General features: G+C 35.6%; 3 protein-coding genes across 3 annotated transcripts; 1 reads left to right on the plus strand and 2 right to left on the minus strand.

Annotated features, from left to right (window-relative positions):
- Positions 1 to 2998: 2998 nt before the first annotated feature.
- On the plus strand, positions 2999 to 10284 carry LOC147484045 (notchless protein homolog). Its single transcript, XM_086580590.1, has 13 exons — positions 2999 to 3923; positions 3997 to 4078; positions 4163 to 4252; positions 4876 to 5001; positions 5356 to 5483; positions 5643 to 5842; positions 7150 to 7213; positions 7683 to 7793; positions 8490 to 8627; positions 8955 to 9097; positions 9175 to 9229; positions 9435 to 9491; positions 9609 to 10284. The coding sequence occupies exons 1-13, from the start codon at positions 3765 to 3767 to the stop codon at positions 9690 to 9692; spliced, it is 1437 nt and encodes a 478-aa protein (XP_086436716.1). The 5' UTR covers positions 2999 to 3764; the 3' UTR covers positions 9693 to 10284.
- Positions 10285 to 11097: 813 nt separating this feature from the next.
- On the minus strand, positions 11098 to 12602 carry LOC147484046 (F-box/kelch-repeat protein At3g06240-like). The gene is made up of 2 exons (XM_086580594.1): positions 12251 to 12602; positions 11098 to 12179 (listed from the first exon to the last, which is right to left on the minus strand). Exons 1-2 carry the CDS (start codon positions 12468 to 12470, stop codon positions 11236 to 11238), a joined length of 1164 nt encoding a protein of 387 aa, XP_086436720.1. The 5' UTR covers positions 12471 to 12602; the 3' UTR covers positions 11098 to 11235.
- Positions 12603 to 12619: 17 nt separating this feature from the next.
- LOC147484047 (replication protein A 32 kDa subunit A-like) lies at positions 12620 to 15607 on the minus strand. Its single transcript, XM_086580595.1, has 11 exons — positions 15582 to 15607; positions 15240 to 15525; positions 15048 to 15158; positions 14872 to 14969; positions 14746 to 14787; positions 14582 to 14659; positions 13720 to 13798; positions 13491 to 13607; positions 13324 to 13406; positions 13052 to 13120; positions 12620 to 12902 (listed from the first exon to the last, which is right to left on the minus strand). Exons 2-11 carry the CDS (start codon positions 15339 to 15341, stop codon positions 12818 to 12820), a joined length of 864 nt encoding a protein of 287 aa, XP_086436721.1. The 5' UTR covers positions 15342 to 15525; positions 15582 to 15607; the 3' UTR covers positions 12620 to 12817.
- Between the last annotated feature and the right edge of the window lie 2361 nt (positions 15608 to 17968).

A 17968-nucleotide genomic window follows, 5' to 3' on the forward strand; every position in this document is an offset into this window, starting at 1 on the left:
TGATTGGATTCCCAGTATAGCCAATTAAGTAGGTTGCATTGAGAAATAAGGTGATGACAGATTTTCTTTATGGGGCTACATTTGCTCTTAAGGATTTTAAGATGTGTACCTTTAAATGAGTCCATGGACATGGAATTGGAATTGATATTTTGTAGGGCTTTACATCCTTTTCCATTGACAGGTACTTGTAACCTGGATGTCCACAACTTCTTTACTTGGGAATTTTCTCAATTCTCAGACAATAAAACAGAGAGACCGTACTGCAACTGATTCTCAAATTTTGACTTTAATGGATGTGAGTATCCAATATCTGATGTAAACGTGGCAGCAGTGCAGCACTAGGATACACGGGTAGAATGAGCGTAGAAGCACTGGATTACCCAATCCTGTTGAGGTATATCATATATTCATCCCTTTATTCAAATTTGTTTATGAGTGATAATTTATTTGAAATTCAAATCTTCATTTTAGAATATCCAAATTAACTAAATGGGTAAATGATGACAGATGATTGCCGTGTGTGGCTGGCCGGCCGGTCTGGTTAATCTAATCAGCTAACATGCCCAATTATTAAATGAAGTAAATTTGTCCAATAAGACATATAGTCTCTCCAACCATAACTACACGGGACTGATTCTTCTTATAAAATATTATGTGAGAATTTGCGAGAAGCATGACGCAAATAATTTAATTGTTTAGAGAGAGAGTTTTTTTTTCCACTCTTGTGGGATATTAGAGGTAGTATAAACTTTAAAGAAAACCAACAAAAAAATATATATATTTAAGAAAACACGATCCAAATAAAAACACAACTTTTTTTTTAGAGAACTTGCGAAAGACAATTAAAATGCAGACCAATTTGTAGTTTGTTAGAGAGAGAGTAGGTGTATGCTCTCACTTTTCATATATTGTGCATATATTGCGAGGTAATAGAAACTTATAAAACAAAAACAAAATTGCTAAGGTTAATTTGAAAAATCTTAAATTTCAAATAGCTCAAATTTAACATATAACTATTGATAGACATGATGGGATTTTTTTATTATTATTAGAGAAATAGTAGTCATAGACAATGTAATAAAGCCCTTAACTAGTTTTTCTAAGCTTGATCTTTGTAGTTTCCGACAAAATAGTAAGGCATGTGTGGTCGGAAAATTACCGCATTTTGTTAGAGTTAGTGAAAAGAAGGAAATGCGGGGAGTCTCTCAAGCAGGTGAGCGCAGGTGAGAACCAGTTGGGTGATGGGTGATGAAACAGAATATTTAGATTACCATAATGTTATTTTGTTTTCTTATGTGATTATGTGATCCTTACTCTCTTTTTTTTCAATCATTTAAATAAACTAGCAAAATGTACGTGCTCTGCACATTTTTAGATGTAATCACTTGTTCACAAAGTCAGCACCACTTTAATAATCTTACAAAAAAAAGTTACATGGTTTCAAAGGTGCAACTATAGAAGTGTGGAACACATTTAGGTACAATGCTCTTGAAAAGAAAAGTGAAATTTTTTTTGCAATTGGTCCGTCATAAGTTCTAGTTGAAGTTGAAGACCCAACGTAACATGGTAAACAAAGGAATAAAGAATAATTGTTTTGTCTAAATTTGAATAAGAAAGACAGTAATTACTCCGTCCATTCCATTGACATAGAAAAGGAGAAAAAATAATAAATAAAAACTTCTACGAAATAAGCAATCCCGCCAATCCGGAAGCAATAGACTTAAAAAGTTGAGATCCTTAACTACAACTGCATAACTTGATAGGCGGGCCTGCTACTATGAACATAATTAAAATACACATTACGTGAATACTAATCATTCCTGTTTTGCTAATGCTCACAGATTTTTAGTACTGTACTACAATGAATGTTTTCTTCCGCCAGCTTTTAAAGATGCATGCTGAAAGGCATCATGCGGCGAGTCTCTCAAGCAGGTGAGCGCAGGTGAGAACCAGTTTGGTGATGGGTGGGTGATGAAACAGAATGTTTAGATTACCATAATGTTATTTTGTTTTCTTATGTGATTATGTGATCCTTACTCATTTTTTTTTTCAATCATTTAAATAAATAATAATACGTGGTTGGCCAAATATTACCATGATGTGGCTTGGCCCAAGCCCACATGATAACAATGTATTTGAGTTATATCAATTATTTGAGAGAGAGAGTATAGTATGTGTTTTATCTTTTGAGAGAGAGAGAGAGAGTACGCCTTTTATCTTTTCATTGTGAATATATTGTGAGGTAATAGAAACTTGGGAAAAAAACAATAATTTGTTAATTATTATTAATCGGTTGATTTGAAGAATTTGAAAATTCAAAAAGCTCAATGTTTTTGCAACTCTTTTATTCAACAATATCCTATATTTTAGAGGGCTTCAAAAACTTTAAAACATAGGTTCGCATACTTGTTGTAAAATATGGGAAAAATGAAACTATACCGTAGTATGCGGGCAAAAATGTGTTTGGTTGGTTTATGTCTGTTCTCATTTTTTTTTATTCTCTTCGTTTCCCTCTTCACTCTCCATGATTTGAAATATCGGGGCTAGAAGTATCACTTCAACTACTGCCATAATCATAGTATAAAAGATCACGGTATATCGCGATATTTGTCGATATCTATTGAAATTTCATATAAATATATATAAATATCACGATATGTTTAGAGATATATATGGCTGCAAATATCGATGATATTTCGATAATATTTGTGATATTTGGAGATATTTTGTGTATATAATAATTTTATTTAATATTTACCATTATATTTCAAATAAATATAAATAATGTAACAAGGAAGTTGCTGAGGCCGTTGCCGCCCAGGATGAAGTTGAGATAGATCCAGAGTCAGTTGAGGACTTAGTTGAGGAATCAGAAGCGGAGGTCAACCAGGAACTAGTGGAGACCCACCAAGAACATAATTACCAATGTAATATATCGATAAATATCCATGATATTTGTCGATATTTGCATGTGAAACAATGTCAAATATCCCAAAGAGGGGGATATATCTTCGATATATATCGAGAAATTGAGTATCGATAAATACTTATATCCTGATATTTCGTACTATGACCATAATAACTTATGCCAGTCATAAAACTATAAGTGGGGTAGAAAGAAAGGGTATAGTTGGGGCCATAATAAATTTTAGAGGGCCTCGTGTCACCATGTTATGGGTGGGGCCCAATAGTTGCAAGAATAACAACATGTCGGAGAGTTTAATCAAGTGAGCGGAGCGAACGTTCTGAGCCAAATGGGGAGTATGCGTCCAAAAATGTGTTTGATTGATTTCTGTCTGTCCTCATTTTTCTTTTTTCTCTTCGTCTCTCTCTCCCTCTCCACTCTCCACGTCCTCCTCCCTCTCCCTCTCCCTCTCCCTCTCCCTCTCCACTCACGCCCCCATTCCTATGCAGTATACTAGTGTAGAAATTAGAGAAGAAAAACTACACTATAGTGTAGTAATTTTGGGCTCTTGGGCACAACAGTCAATTATGGGTTTACGGGCCATTCAAAAATATAATGGGGTCCAATACCAACTTACCAAGACCCGCCCACATACTTGCTACACTCATGTTGTCTCAATATTGCATCTACCGTCCGTTTCCATAGATATAACTTTGATTCACATCTCGAGGAATACATAAACGGTTCCGATCTTTTTCAAACTCTCTAAAACCCTTTTCTAAAAATTTCTTCAGTCTAAAACCCCGAGTTTCATTTTCTTTCAATCCAAGAAGAAGAAGAACGACACCGCCTAGAAACGATGATGAACACAGAAGAAGAAGAAAACATAGGCAACAACGTGAACGTGATGTGTATGTTAACAGATCCAGAAGGAACAACACTTGGTGCACCTATGTCTGTTCCTCAAATCGCTGGTCCACTTCAACTTCAACAAATTGTCAATGACCTCTTAAACAACGTAATAAGCCCAAACAAAACTTATATCTAACCTTTTTTCATCATTTTAAACTGTTATTTGTTTTGCTTTATAGGAGGAGAAATTGCCTTATGCATTTTACATATCCGATAAAGAGCTAGTAGTTCAGCTTGGGGCTTATTTAGAGAAAAACAAAGGTGTGTATATTTTAAATATTGAATATTTTGATGAAATGAGGTGTTGGGCATTTTTTTTATTGATTGATTGATTATGGATTGTAGTTTCTGTGGAAAAGGTGTTGCGCATTGTGTACCAACCTCAAGCTATTTTTCGTATTCGTCCAGTTAATAGGTGTTCTTCAACTATTTCAGGTATTGGATTTAATTATTGTTTTTACTTTTGTTGATATAAAAAATATGTGTTTATATGAGATGGTATCCTTTGATGTTGAGACTTGGGTTTCGATTTTCAAATCCGTGTCTGTTAAAGCACATAGGACAACTACCCCTAGTGAAGGACGGTGTTCAGTTAGTTGGACGTAAGGCTATGTGTTACTCTAACTAAGTAAGGTATAACCTAAGTTCGAGAGTACAGCAACTGGATGTTAGGTATGTTCTATTGATAAAAGTTCTGAAGTGGGGAAAGAGTTGGAAACATCAATTGCTAGCCAATATGGTTATTTTTGCATATGGCCCTGGAAGTTTTGACATGTTGTAGATTGAATAGTACATCAAGTCTTTTAAGCACTTTAAATTGCGCCCTCACTCCTAATTCTGATATTAGTGAAACTGGAGTTTGGCTATGTTGAAGTAAAATCTTCTAACATATGTTTTTTTGTGTTGTTATCATTCAATCTTAATCAATTTTATTGATATATTTTATACGATTTGATTTTGTATAGGTAGCAGTTTTTGTTATATTATTGCCTGTAAAAGTTTCCATTCTTTGGCAATACCTCTTCCCAAACTTCTTTTGGTTATCCTTGTCTCTGCAGGTCATACAGAAGCTGTACTAAGTGTATCCTTTAGCCCTGATGGGCGACATTTAGCTAGTGGTTCTGGTGACACCACTGTGCGCTTATGGGACCTTAATACGCAGACTCCATTGTACACTTGTACAGGTTAGATGTGTACCATTACCTTATAGTGGATGAGTGACGGAGTGAGTACCATCTTGCATAAATTTAAATTTTACATTTTACCTTATAAGGAGGTCAATGGTAATTATTATTCCCATGGCTTCATCTGCATAATTTAAGTTGCGCACAGAGTAGCTGTAAGCTGTGCTTGCATTTGTTTAGTCAAAATTCTCAAGTTATTGTAGACATTGACATTTTTTTTGGGTATTTCAGTGCTAGTAAAAGCCAAAGTAGGGAAACAAGTATAATAGCACTGAAGGGACACGGTTATAACCGTGTTTCAAATCGTCCAAATTTTTTGTCCTTTGATGTTAAACGTTCTTCTAACTGGTTCAGGGCATAAAAATTGGGTTCTTTGTATTGCGTGGTCACCTGATGGTAAGCACCTTGTGAGTGGAAGCAAAGCTGGAGAGATTCTAAGTTGGGACCCACAGACTGGGAAGCCTTCAGGAAACCCATTCGTTGTAAGTTATGAATTAGCTAGTTTATTGTATTCAATATCAATCTTGTAAGTGAGGTGTTTTTGCTCAATATATCTATGTAGTATTATCTCTTATCCTTTCATATAAAAATTCATTTTAAAAAAAAAAAAATCCTGATACTGGATCTTTACCACATCACAGGGTCACAAGAAGTGGATCACTGCTATTTCATGGGAACCTGTACACCTAAATTCACCATGCCGTCGCTTTGTAACTTCTAGTAAAGATGGAGATGCACGTATATGGGACATTACATTGAGGAAGTGTGTTATAAGTCTTACTGGCCACACACTTGCAGTTACTTGTGTGAAATGGGGTGGAGATGGGGTGATATATTCAAGGTATTAATGGTTATTTGAAGATATGTGAATGTTAGTTCTTTGAATGTTTGTTGTCAGTGTAAATTCCTTTGTTTCAAATAAGTTATCAGCTTTGTATATGTTAGTTATGTTTCTTCTGATAGTAAGAGAATGGATAACTGATTACAAACAATAATTGTTAAATGAGAAAATATATACTTTATAATTAGTTGTAGGGATGGCTTCATTAAGCAGAGGTTTAAATACATAGTTTTAAAAAGTAAGACCCTGTAGATATGGAGCACTCCTTGCATGAGCCACCCACAAAATTTTATATTGATCCCCTGATGTGTAGTCATTCAATCATATAACTAAATTTTTTTTTGACGTTATCAAAATAAAATTTCGAAAGTGTTAAGGTGTTTTAATTTTCTGCAGTATGATTTACTTGCGCTAAGTTACCAATCTCAATCTGTAATTAATAACTATAGTGCTCGTTGTGTTTTTAGGTTTCATCATATTATGTCTTTACTCATTCAGTCATTCCTATGTGTCGGAGTGGTCCAACTTTGTGCTTCCCTCAAAGTTTGCGAAAAACTTTTGTGATTTGGGGCAGTTGAGGGTTTCCCAACCGGCATGACCCAGGGGAGGTGAACCCTGACATCATGGTGTCCTTTTTATCGTAGGATGATGGAAACAAAGTGGGTCCTGAAATAATAACTCATAAATGTTACTTTGTTGTCAAGCTTTCTTTTATGTGTACCTTGAACCAATGTGGCTCACTAGGATAAATGATTTCTTCCATATTCCCGGTGATCTTATTAGCCAAATTTGCAACTTTGCTAGTAACTACACTTTTTTAGGTTGGTTTCCAGTGGTTCTACAACAAAAGTAAGATGGTGATTTCTTGCCTTTTAATTTGAGCATTGCTGATAATGAAGTATAGACCACCTTTTTTTGGGTTAATTAGAATATTACTTGAATGCACCGAAATCACCACATAAGCTGGTTTTGGTGTATAGGCTGAATCCATTGATGGTTGAGAGAAAGTGTCCAGTGGCCGTTGGTCAAGACTTGGGTCGCTGGAATCAAGGTCTTGGGTTCAATTCCCACCTTCACTTTGGAAAGGGGAATATAAAGGTTTGAGGAATGAAGTTCTATCTATTTTAAAAAAAGATGGTTGAGAAATTCATGTCCAGTAGGGAAGAGTATTTGATGTAGGCTTTATTTGGTTTGTATGTACTCCACAAGCTTGCAGTCAAAACATTGTTGTCAATGCTTTGTACGATTGCATTACTGAGTATTGACAGAAAAGAGGATAGTACTGAAATTTGTCTATATTCTTACAGTTCTCAGGATTGTACCATCAAAGTATGGAACTCTACGAACGGAAAGTTGATACGTGAATTAAAGGTAATGCATTTATTTTGCGCTCCCGACCATTTTCACTATTCAACTTGCTTTCCCTGTCCTCTACTGAACTGCAGCATAGCCACATAGGTGTTTACTTTCAGTCTTTCGTGACGATTCCAATATTTGTCTCCTTTTGCTTGAAATTTGTGCTGAAATCTTTGTTTGACTTTTTTGGACTTGCTACGTGGTCCAATTCTGATTGATCAACCCGGTGCCTGTCCATCATTTTTCTTTGTTTTCTCACCTAAACTTGATATATATTTAGTGTGAATGTGTTCTATGAAATCACACCAAATAAAAATGGAATTCATGTTCATACTTGGTGGTACTGAAAAAATAATTTCACACTCACTGGGGGGCTTTTGGTTTGTAAAATTGTCAAACATTGATAATTCCTAAATTTCTGCTTTTTTTTAGTGTTTGGATATCCTTGGTTGCCAAATTCACGCTCTCTTGTTTTTGATTCCAGGGGCATGGGCATTGGGTCAACTCTCTTGCATTGAGCACTGAATATGTTCTTCGCACAGGGGCATTTGATCATACTGGAAAACATTATTCTTCACCCCAGGAAATGAAAGAGGTAATAGTAATTTCTCTTGTTGTTGTAGCAAGAATGATGATTTCTGGTCTTGGCTTGCTGGTTGCAACTGCATAATTTGCATCTCTGCATGCTTGTATTATTCTAAGTTCTTTTTATTTCTATTAATAGTCATATGGCTGTGGAGAAAAATGGGGTATAAAAAATGTCAAAGTTCTGCTAGTACGTAATATGTTGAATGATTTATTTCTTCCACAGGAAGCTGTTTTTAAGTGACCTGGAATTTCCTAAAATTTGCAGAATTGGGAGAGAGAAAATTAACTGAGTGAATAAATAAAACTGCTATTGTGTTCTTGGCTAAACAAAAAATTGCTTCTTTACTAGAGATATCAGTACCTATTCAAACTTCCTTGTATTAATGTATTTTGTCAGCATGTGATTTATTTTGCTGAATATTTAAAACCATGATTGTGTTACTTAATTTAGTGTTAGAAGAAGCAAAATGAATTGCCCAGTTACTCATTCCAAGGACATAGTTATGTTCTGTATTTGCGTAGGATTGGCTTCACCGTTAAACTGCTGATATTGCAAAATGCAGTATTCCACAATTGCATCATTATTGTTAAGTATTTGGTATGTATCTTTTATTTGTTTAAGGGAATTGATTTGGACGCAATCTGTAGTTAATCTGGTCTTTTCTTAATTGACTGCCGTGTTCATTCATTTGTTTGTTATCAGGCAGCTCTAGCAAGGTACACCAAAATGAGAGGAAATGCTCCAGAGAGGCTGGTTTCAGGGTCTGATGACTTTACTATGTTCCTTTGGGAACCTGACATCAGCAAGCAGCCAAAATGTCGAATGACTGGTCATCAACAGGCAAGCTTTTTCTAACAACATGAAGCAGGGGATATATTTTTCTTAAACAGAAATCGTAGCCTATCCTCGTCTTCTAAATGTGGTTATTGTTCCTTAATATGAAAGAAGCCTAAAAAGAGTGTCATTTCTTTAATTTTTTTTATCGGTAAAGATAGAAAAGAGTGTCAATTCTTATACCTCAATTGAACCTTTGTTTACGGCTTTTAATAGTTGAAAGTTAAATAATGAAGCCGTTGGAGTTGTTTTTGACTTTTCGTCAAGATATAAAATCAATTAGCGGATATTCTGTTAACACCCCAAATTACAGTAATTGATGTTCATGTACAGCTGGTGAACCATGTTTATTTCTCTCCTGATGGGCAATGGATAGCAAGTGCTTCTTTTGACAAGTCTGTCAAATTATGGAGTGGTGTCACAGGAAAATTTGTTGCATCTTTCCGAGGGCATGTTGGGCCTGTTTACCAGATAAGGTTTGAACTGATTTCCTGTTTCACTTGGTGGTTGTTTCTTTCTTTCTTCATCTTAGCATCTCCTTCCTATTCTTCAGCTGGTCGGCTGATAGTAGGCTTCTCTTAAGTGGGAGCAAGGACTCTACTCTGAAGGTGAGTTCTATTGTTCATTCTTCTCTTGGTATATGTTTCCATTGTCTAAACCAATAATGCCTGGAAGGTAAGCTTGTTCTTCCATGCAAGCAACTCTGCTGCTTGTTCCGGACAAGGGCCCTTGCCAGGTTGCCAATTTAACTCGCATTCTTTTTGTTTTTTGGTTGTGGTGGCTTTGTTGATTTTCCTATAATTTACCATCCAGGTTTGGGATATCCATAAACAAAAGTTGAAACAAGACCTTCCAGGACATGCTGACGAGGTCTCTCTCTCTCTCTCTCTCTTCTCCATGACATTTATATTCTTTCTGTTCATTTTATAAGGTTCTCTCTCTCTCTCTTCTCCATGACATTTATATTCTTTCTGTTCATTTTATAAGGTTTTTGCTGTGGATTGGAGTCCAGATGGTGAGAAGGTAGCCTCAGGTGGCAGGGACAAGGTTTTGAAATTATGGATGGGTTAATTGGTTGAAGGAGAGTGCAGTATATGAAAACACATACGAATGTGTGGTGCTCGTATTGCATGGTATATCTAATCTCCTATCAAACATACTATTAGTTTGATCCCACAGAGTTTGAGTAAAATGGGGGTCGTTGAGGTTATTGAACAATCTTATGTTCAAAAGATTACATTGGTGCTAAATTTCCACAAGTTTGTAGTTAATGGATTGCTACTTCCAGTTATAGCCTGTTTACAGTTGGTATACTGTACTACCCGGATTTGGATTTTGGCAGTCCTATCATGAATTTTGGTGAAGAGAACCATTCTGGACTTCTGGAAGATCACTTCAGGCAGCTTCAATGTAATATGCTAACAGTTGTATTCAGGTTCTACTTAAATGGGAATGGTCCTGGAGATGTAGCAGCGTTCAATCTTTTTGTCTTTATTTATATAGCAAGGAGACTTCCTAAAAAAACTAGATATGAAAATGTTTTAATTATCAGCATATGCACTGCGTTGCATCTATGATTATTATTATTATTTTTTCGTGAACACTCCGGTGACAACTTTGTTAACATTGTTTTATACAAAAATTTGCAATATTTGAGTGACTATCCATCTAGTGTACTGTACCCATGCAATTTTTTTCTTTTGTAACATCTATGTTGTCTGGTAGACGGAGTTTATAAGCCTATAGTGTACAACTGTACATATAGGTTTGATCATAACAATCCCCACAGGAATGTCAAATATGATTGTAGGCTGGGTTCGCTAGGAACAAGTTGGCTGCTTTATAGGAATTAAATGGTAAATCATTGAACCGTGAGTAGACAGAGTTTATAAGCCTAGGTTCCGTATTCATAACAATCCGCCACAGGAATCTGAAACTCAAATAAGGTGCATTTAGAAATGCTTTAGGAGTTTCTGATTTCTTTTCTTCTCATATGCTGTAGTTCTATCATACTGAGGTTCATACGTTGGACCGAAAAGAGAGCGAGTTTAACACAGAATGTATCCACTGTAGCACCCTGAAAAACACTACGATGTGGTGTGGTGCACTGGTGCCGTATAGCATATTTGAACCAGAGCTATTTATAGAACGTATAATGGTGGAATCGTGGAAAGATACAGTTGAAAGAAAACAAAACATACCAGTACAGAGTACCTCTTGTTCTTTTTTTTAGATAGTTGGGACCCGTGAGAGTCACTGGTACCTGCTTTTTCATCCATTACTTAATAAATAGCTATTCCAAAAACCTATTACATACTACCTGCTCAGAGGAGAGTTGCCTACTCCATTCCCATTGACATAATCTAGTAGTAAATCGATAAAACATAGTTCAACTTCCTAATATTAATTACTAGAAATATTTAATAACATTGGTTGTCACATGCTAGGTCCATGAAGAAGCTGCATCAGGGTTTCCCCAGGCTTGTATTACCCTCTTTACATCACCTTCAAAGATGACCTCCTTCCAATGCTGTTGGACTGCAAAATCTACTGCCCCATTTCTGCTGCCATGGTTTCTGCCTTGTTCTTAATCCCATATATATCAGTTGTTTCTCTACAGCTTCACTGCTCGTAAATGCCTTTTGGGCAAATTTTCAATCTTGACCCGTATGACACTATAACTTACTTTATCATACAAATATAGATGATTTTGATCACTTAGAAGTATTGCTCCTACCCTGAAACTTAAGGGTGCTAATACATCTGTATCGATGTTAAATCTATAAGGTGCTCGAGCTCCAATATGAAACAGCAAACTCCATGATCCCCAGTTACCATAATCCTCCATTATCCACCCATGAACGAACCCACTATAGTGAAGAAGTACACAAAGACACCCTTCAAGCGTTGTGATATTAATGTTTAACAAACATGCACTTTCATAACCAGGCAGAGGCGAAGGCAGAGGCACTTCGCGGAATTTCTCGCCCTTAATGTCATACGCAATGCCTATTCTTGGACTTCTCAGTGATTTATTAGAGCGAGTAGCTATCCAGTGAACAGCACCACTAACAAGTTTCCCCGTTACCTTTTCCTCAGAAATCTTGTAAGGAATGTCTTCAATCCTTCTCCATAAGTTTTCCCCTAACGAGTAAACCTCGACTTCTGAGTGGCAGTTCTCATCACAGAAGCTCACAATTCTCACAACTTGGTAATCCTTAGTGGTATCGTTGTAACCAAAACCAAAGGCGGCCCTAACGTTCTTTGTGGAAGAATTGGAATTTGGTATTCTCTTATACTCACGGGTATATGTATTCCATAAGTACATATTTTTCATAGGATAAGTAGTTAGGAATAGCAATCCATTACACGAACTCCAAATATTAACACTATATCTCTCCCTCTCAAAGGTATGATTGATCTCTTTAACATTATATCGATCAGTCCAATGATGATCACCTATAAATTTACTATTTTCTATACATTTAACTAGATATAACTTTCGATAATGTGAAAGCATGACTCTTATTTTGACGGTATTGTTCTCTTCATGATCAGCTGATCCATGAAAAAGCAAGTTAGAAATAAAAGGAGAGCTAGTTATGGTGCACCACAATTTAGATACGCACCTGCACTGTAGAATGTACTTGGTGGGAAGTCTTGAAATGATATTTTCCATGATCTCAGGAGGAATGTTATCTGACATTTTTTTCTCTTCTTCAAAGTACCAGTAGATAGATTATGGATAGATATGAATATGTGAATATGTGAGGATTTGTAAAAGGAAGAAACAGACTGTAGATGAGTAGGGAGCAATACGTCTGTGGTCACTGAACTGCGACATCTCATCGGTTTCTATTGTCTCGATATATCAAACTTTAAACAATGGGGTCCGGGAAAGAGTCATAGCACTAAGGGCAAAATTTAAACAGGTTGAGAATTACGAATTACAGCAAGGGAAAACGATCAAGCTAATTCCACAAATAAATACAAGCACAGAAACTAAACAGCTATGTAAATTAATTAAATATTGTAACCTTTCGTCAACTATCGATTTCTCATTCAAAATAGTAGGATCTACAACTTTTAGAGAACAAAATAAAACTTAAAATAAGAGAAGGGACAAAACTACAGCATGACAAAGTGGATTGAAAAACCAACTCACAAACACTGATGAACTCGAAAAGAAAGCGCATTCAACCATTTAAAGCAGACTTATAGTGGTTCTCGTCGATTGTTGTGTAAATCACGCCTTCATTTTCCAGTAATCCGATAGATTCCCTACACATACCAAAGGGGGCAAACATTTGCTTAAATGCCTGTCTTGGATAGTATCGATGAAGATGTTGAATTTTGACAGCTGAAGGACTAAAAAGCATAAAGCTGTGTGTGTGTGTGTTGGGGGGGGGGGGAGGAGGAGGAGGAGATACCTGATTTTCTGTAATGGAACTTTAAGATGCTGGGCAAGTTCATTTATATGTACCCCCGCATCGCCAGCACTGAAATTAAGGCAAAGAAATGCAAACAGACCAAAATTCATTAGTTAGGCACTTGGGAGAAATCTAGAAAAGCACTACATATACAATCTGCACTATCAAGGACCATTCACACCGGGTGCCAGACACATCTAGTGCACAACGATCATTATAATTGTCCGCAGGAAAAGAAAAATAAAAGGGGTTAGTTTTGTCGCCTAACTTACAGGTTTGCAGGGAGCTGCAAATAATCAAGCACCATCTTAGATGTCCCACTGATTCCGTCGCAGCTATACTGTTGCTCAGAAACCTACAGATTGGAAAACATTCCATTAAATACATTTGAAAAAGAATGGAAATTGGAAGGAAATGTAAGACCCAATTCATGTCTTGCTTGATTTGGAACAGCTCCTTGATATCCTGTTGACCCAGCTCCTTGATATCCCATTGACAAGTTCCTGCCTGTGGAAGAATTGGTCGCAAGGGGTTGAGTCTGTGCACTACCTTTCATCTGGTTTAAACGGAAACACACCACATTAATAAAAAAATGTAGATGTGAGGCGTCAAAAGCATACAAAATTATGTTAAAGATAGACATATTCATCGAGATAAGTGACAATTACCTGTAATTTAGAGTTGTAGAGGTGCACATATATGCACTCAATGAAGTGGTAAGCGATTTCATTGAAGTTTGTGACAGGCCTGAAAAAGAATGTTCAATCTCTAGATTTTCCTTTAAACAAATTAGCAGCATATCGATAGTAAGTCCCTCCCCCAATAGGATGCATCCTCCCTCGCATACAACACTGGAGTTCCCAAGTTGCGACTTAAGAGTGAGTGAATATATTTCAGATTTCCCTTAAAGCCCGTTGTAAAGATATAATCTACCAACAATCTAAGTTTAGGCAAAATTGGAAAGAGGTTCTAAACATAGTTATAAAATACATCAAACTTAAATATAATTAACATCTTGATGTACTTTATATCCCATAAAATCCCATCCCCAAATAAACTCTATAAAAACTATTAAGAGTAAGACCTATATGTTCACATACAATAGGAGTGCTTAACATGTAATTCCAATTGAGAATGCGATAAAATTGGGGAACAATTATTTATTTTTGTGAAGTGGTGGGCTAAACAAATTCTGAGCTTCAATAAGCATAACAGGGGTAGTACTCTTTTCTTCAGCAGACAGCCTTGCTATGGCCAGAGTTAGTGTGCATGTGAATCCTCCCCTGTCAATGTCCAAAATCCAAACTATTCACTTCAAGTCTATGAATGTCTTCTTCATTGATTGATTAATATCTTGCTTATTAAGCTCTTTAAAGAAGGATATTAAACAATCAAGGAATGACTAGTGCATGGATGTAAAATGATAGGCCAAGAACACTTGCCTCAAGTCCATTTTACAAACTCGAGAACGAATACTTACCAAGTGAATATTTGCATTCAAAGAGCTTAATAAGTTCATGAATTGCATACCTGATGGAAAATGTGTTCAACTGGATTTTACCCTGAAATACTTTCAATGCTCCATGAACTCTAACGTACATTCCATCTCTAAAGATCAACATACAAACAAAAGAAAAGGCTATTAAGTAATTAAATTATTACTCTAAAAGTAAACTGATAAGGAACCCACTTACTGTATTTCTTCCATTTCCTTCGAATCAATGCTCTCATTCAACCTAAATACAAATAAAATAATAATAATAAATTTTTTTTTTTTTTTTAAATTTATATCTACTTATATCTACTTAAGGAAAACTCACCATCGGTGGCAAACGAGACGCCCAGTGCCATCATCAATAGAGAAAGAAACATCTGTAGCCCTTTCAACTCTATCAGAAACCATCCCAACCAACTTAATCTAATAACATATATATATATATATATTAGTAACAAAAAATAAAGGGTGATAAAAATAAATAGAGTTTGAGAAATTTACATTATTGACATCAACACCGTCAACGACTATATTAGATTTCTCATCATTTGGGTTAGACGCGTCTTTGATTTGCTTCACTGTTAACGGCAGTAAGACTTGCGAATCACGATTCTGTAGTATACAAAAAACAAGATTAGTTAAAAACCCTAAGAGAGAGAGAGAGAGAGAGAGAGAGAGAGAGAGAAATGTTACCTTGGATGATGAAGAGTAACCGGGGTCGGTGGATTGAAGTGATTGAGAAGGCATGAATCCACCGCCTGAGAAAGCTACGTTTCCATCGAATTGGGAGAACATTTTTTTTTTTTTTTTTTTTTGAAACCCTAAGAGAGAGAAATGAAAGAAAGAGAGTGTGTTTGAAATTGAAGTAAAGAGGTTGGAAGTTTTTTTTTTTTTATATATATAGAAGGTGAAACGGTTCCCGCCAATTGTCAGTTATTTCCCGCGTTTTTGTCTGTAAAAGGCCCAAGGCCCAACTGTACTTTTAAACTCGGCCCACGTTATGGACGTTAATTCTGAGATAGACTGTGCCTAGACAGGTTAGGGATGTGAAAACACTGACTAACTTCGGGTACCCAAACCGAGATTCAAAGTCACTTTTCACCTTGCTTTTCACCAAAAGGGGATAAATGTCTCGTGGATATCAAGATAGAACACTGGCTTCCTCTCTACTTTGAGCCTTTGTTGATCATGGGCTGGGCCATAGGCCGCGGTACACACTGAATGCACTACAACAAGTCCATATATTGAGTTAGTTAAAAAATAATAAAGATCGTAAAAGTTAAAAGACTGTCGAGTGTCGACGGCCCTCAAACAATGAAACCCTCATGCTTTGAGGGTCGGGCCAGCCCTACCCTCATTTACCTCGAGGGCCGGGTCAAATCGGGCCAATGCTTAAATCTCGAAGCCTTTACCCGCCCCTCAACCCTCTCGAGAGGGCTTGATGAGGGCCAAACGTGAGGGGCGGATACTATACTACACATTTGATTTACAAAATAAATTTAGAAACATTAGTTAAAAATGATAAAATCAAATGCACTTCACAATTAAACCTTCAAACTATTAAAAAACTTGTTAAAGTTGTATTAATCAACTAAGATCAGTTAAATTCATTTCATAAAATATTATAATTAAATTATAAGGTTGTCAAACTTAATAGATAAACGTTCTTTTAAGTGATTTTTAGCATACTAATGCTAAAATAAAATATATTGTAAAAAAAATTATTAAAATATATGTAATAAATGTTGAGGGCCTAATGAGGGTCGGGCTTAAGGGAGGGCTTAAGTTTCAAAGTCTAGGCCCTTACCTTCCCTTCAAAGGCTTGAGAGTCGGGTCGGCCCAGCCCACGAATGTGTGAGGGCCTTATTTTGAGGGCTTTTTCGTCCCATGAGCCGGGTCAGGCAGGCGGGCCCAGGGTTTGAGGGCCATTTTGACACCCCTAGGGAGCAAGGTACCTATAGACTACAGTCCAACTTTCTTATTAAGTGGTTGCTTTGCATGGATTTCGGAATTGCTATGCTACTATTGGTCATACAACTGGTCCCTTTGACCAAATCTTTTCAACATATATTAAAAGATTTTCAAACATTTTATTTTGAAAGTTGGGGTATGCCTATTGTATTCTTGGTGTATAGAACCAAGGGAAGGAGTTATGGGAACATATTTTATAAAAATACTTAAATAAGCTTAAAATCGGGACATTTATAAGTTTTAGATTAGGCTAATTTTTTTTAAATATGATTTTCTAATTCTTTTAAATATTGTCGCAAATAATTAAAAAATTAAAATTTTCTAAACTTGCCAAATATAATCAACAAATTACAAAATTTGGTTAATTGTGGACCGTTAATTTTCACCATTTTTTATATTATATTTGGCAAGTTTAGAAAATTTTAATTTTTTTGATTATTTGTAACAATATTTATAATAGTTAAGAGATTATATCTACGAAAAACGATTAAAAAGGGTATCAAACTTTACACGTTTTGACAATATGGGGACCAAAATGCTTACAATACAATAGGAGTGCTTAACATGTAATTCCAATTGAGAATGCGATAAAATTGGGGAACAATTATTTATTTTTGTGAAGTGGTGGGCTAAACAAATTCTGAGCTTCAATAAGCATAATTTAGTACTCTTTTCTTCAGCAGACAGCCTTGCTATGGCCAGAGTTAGTGTGCATGTGAATCCTTGTCAATGTTTTATTCACAAAAGTCTATGAATGTCTTCTTCATTGATTAATATCTTGCTTATTAAGCTTTTTTAAAGAAGGATATTAAAACAATCAAGGAATGACTAGTGCATGGATGTAGTGAAACTGTAAAATGATTGGCCAAGAACACTTGCCTCAAGTCCATTTTACAAACTCGAGAACGAACACTTACCAAGTGAAATTTGCATTCAAAGAGCTTAATAAGTTCATGAATTGCATACCTGATGGAAAATGTGTTCAACTGAATTTTACCCTGAAATACTTTCAATGCTCCATGAACTCTAAAAAAGTTTGGTCCCCTAAATATTTGTATTTCTTCCATTTTCCTTTCAAGTTTAGAAAAAATTTTTTGATTATTTGTAACAATATTTAAAGTTTGATACCCATTTTAGTTGTTTTTAATTTTTTTTTTTTTTTTTATATCTATAAAATTTTAGTATAATCTAAAACTTATAAATGTCATAACGATTTTGAGTTGTTTACGTGTTCTTATAAGATATGTCCCTAAAACCCCTCCCTATAACCAATATCACAATAAAATAATGTAAAAAATAACAATAAATACACAATCAAAATGGAGAGAAAATGGATCTCTATAAATACTTTTAGATGAATGATTGAATTGTATCAAGGAACTTTTTTTTTTTTTGCTCAAGTGAATATTATTAAGTATAGGAAAAGGGAGAAGGTGTTACATAAAAGTATA

The sequence above is a fragment of the Coptis chinensis genome, chromosome 8 (assembly GCF_015680905.1).
Source record: "Coptis chinensis isolate HL-2020 chromosome 8, ASM1568090v1, whole genome shotgun sequence".
Classification (NCBI taxonomy): Eukaryota; Viridiplantae; Streptophyta; class Magnoliopsida; order Ranunculales; family Ranunculaceae; genus Coptis; species Coptis chinensis.

Bases quoted from the DNA above. Each gene is read 5' to 3' on its own strand.
- LOC147484045 (XM_086580590.1), top strand. From the start codon at position 3,765: ATGATGAACACAGAAGAAGAAGAAAACATAGGCAACAACGTGAACGTG. The intron at 5,843-7,149 runs GTATTAATGGTT...ATATTCTTACAG, and splicing joins GATGGGGTGATATATTCAAG to TTCTCAGGATTGTACCATCA. The intron at 7,794-8,489 runs GTAATAGTAATT...GTTTGTTATCAG, and splicing joins CACCCCAGGAAATGAAAGAG to GCAGCTCTAGCAAGGTACAC.
- LOC147484046 (XM_086580594.1), bottom strand. From the start codon at position 12,470: ATGAGATGTCGCAGTTCAGTGACCACAGACGTATTGCTCCCTACTCAT. The intron at 12,180-12,250 runs GTGCGTATCTAA...TTCATGGATCAG, and splicing joins AAGTACATTCTACAGTGCAG to CTGATCATGAAGAGAACAAT.
- LOC147484047 (XM_086580595.1), bottom strand. From the start codon at position 15,341: ATGTTCTCCCAATTCGATGGAAACGTAGCTTTCTCAGGCGGTGGATTC. The intron at 14,970-15,047 runs GTAAATTTCTCA...ATATGTTATTAG, and splicing joins ACGGTGTTGATGTCAATAAT to ATTAAGTTGGTTGGGATGGT. The intron at 13,121-13,323 runs GTAAGTTAGGCG...CCTTAATTTCAG, and splicing joins TTGCAGCTCCCTGCAAACCT to TGCTGGCGATGCGGGGGTAC.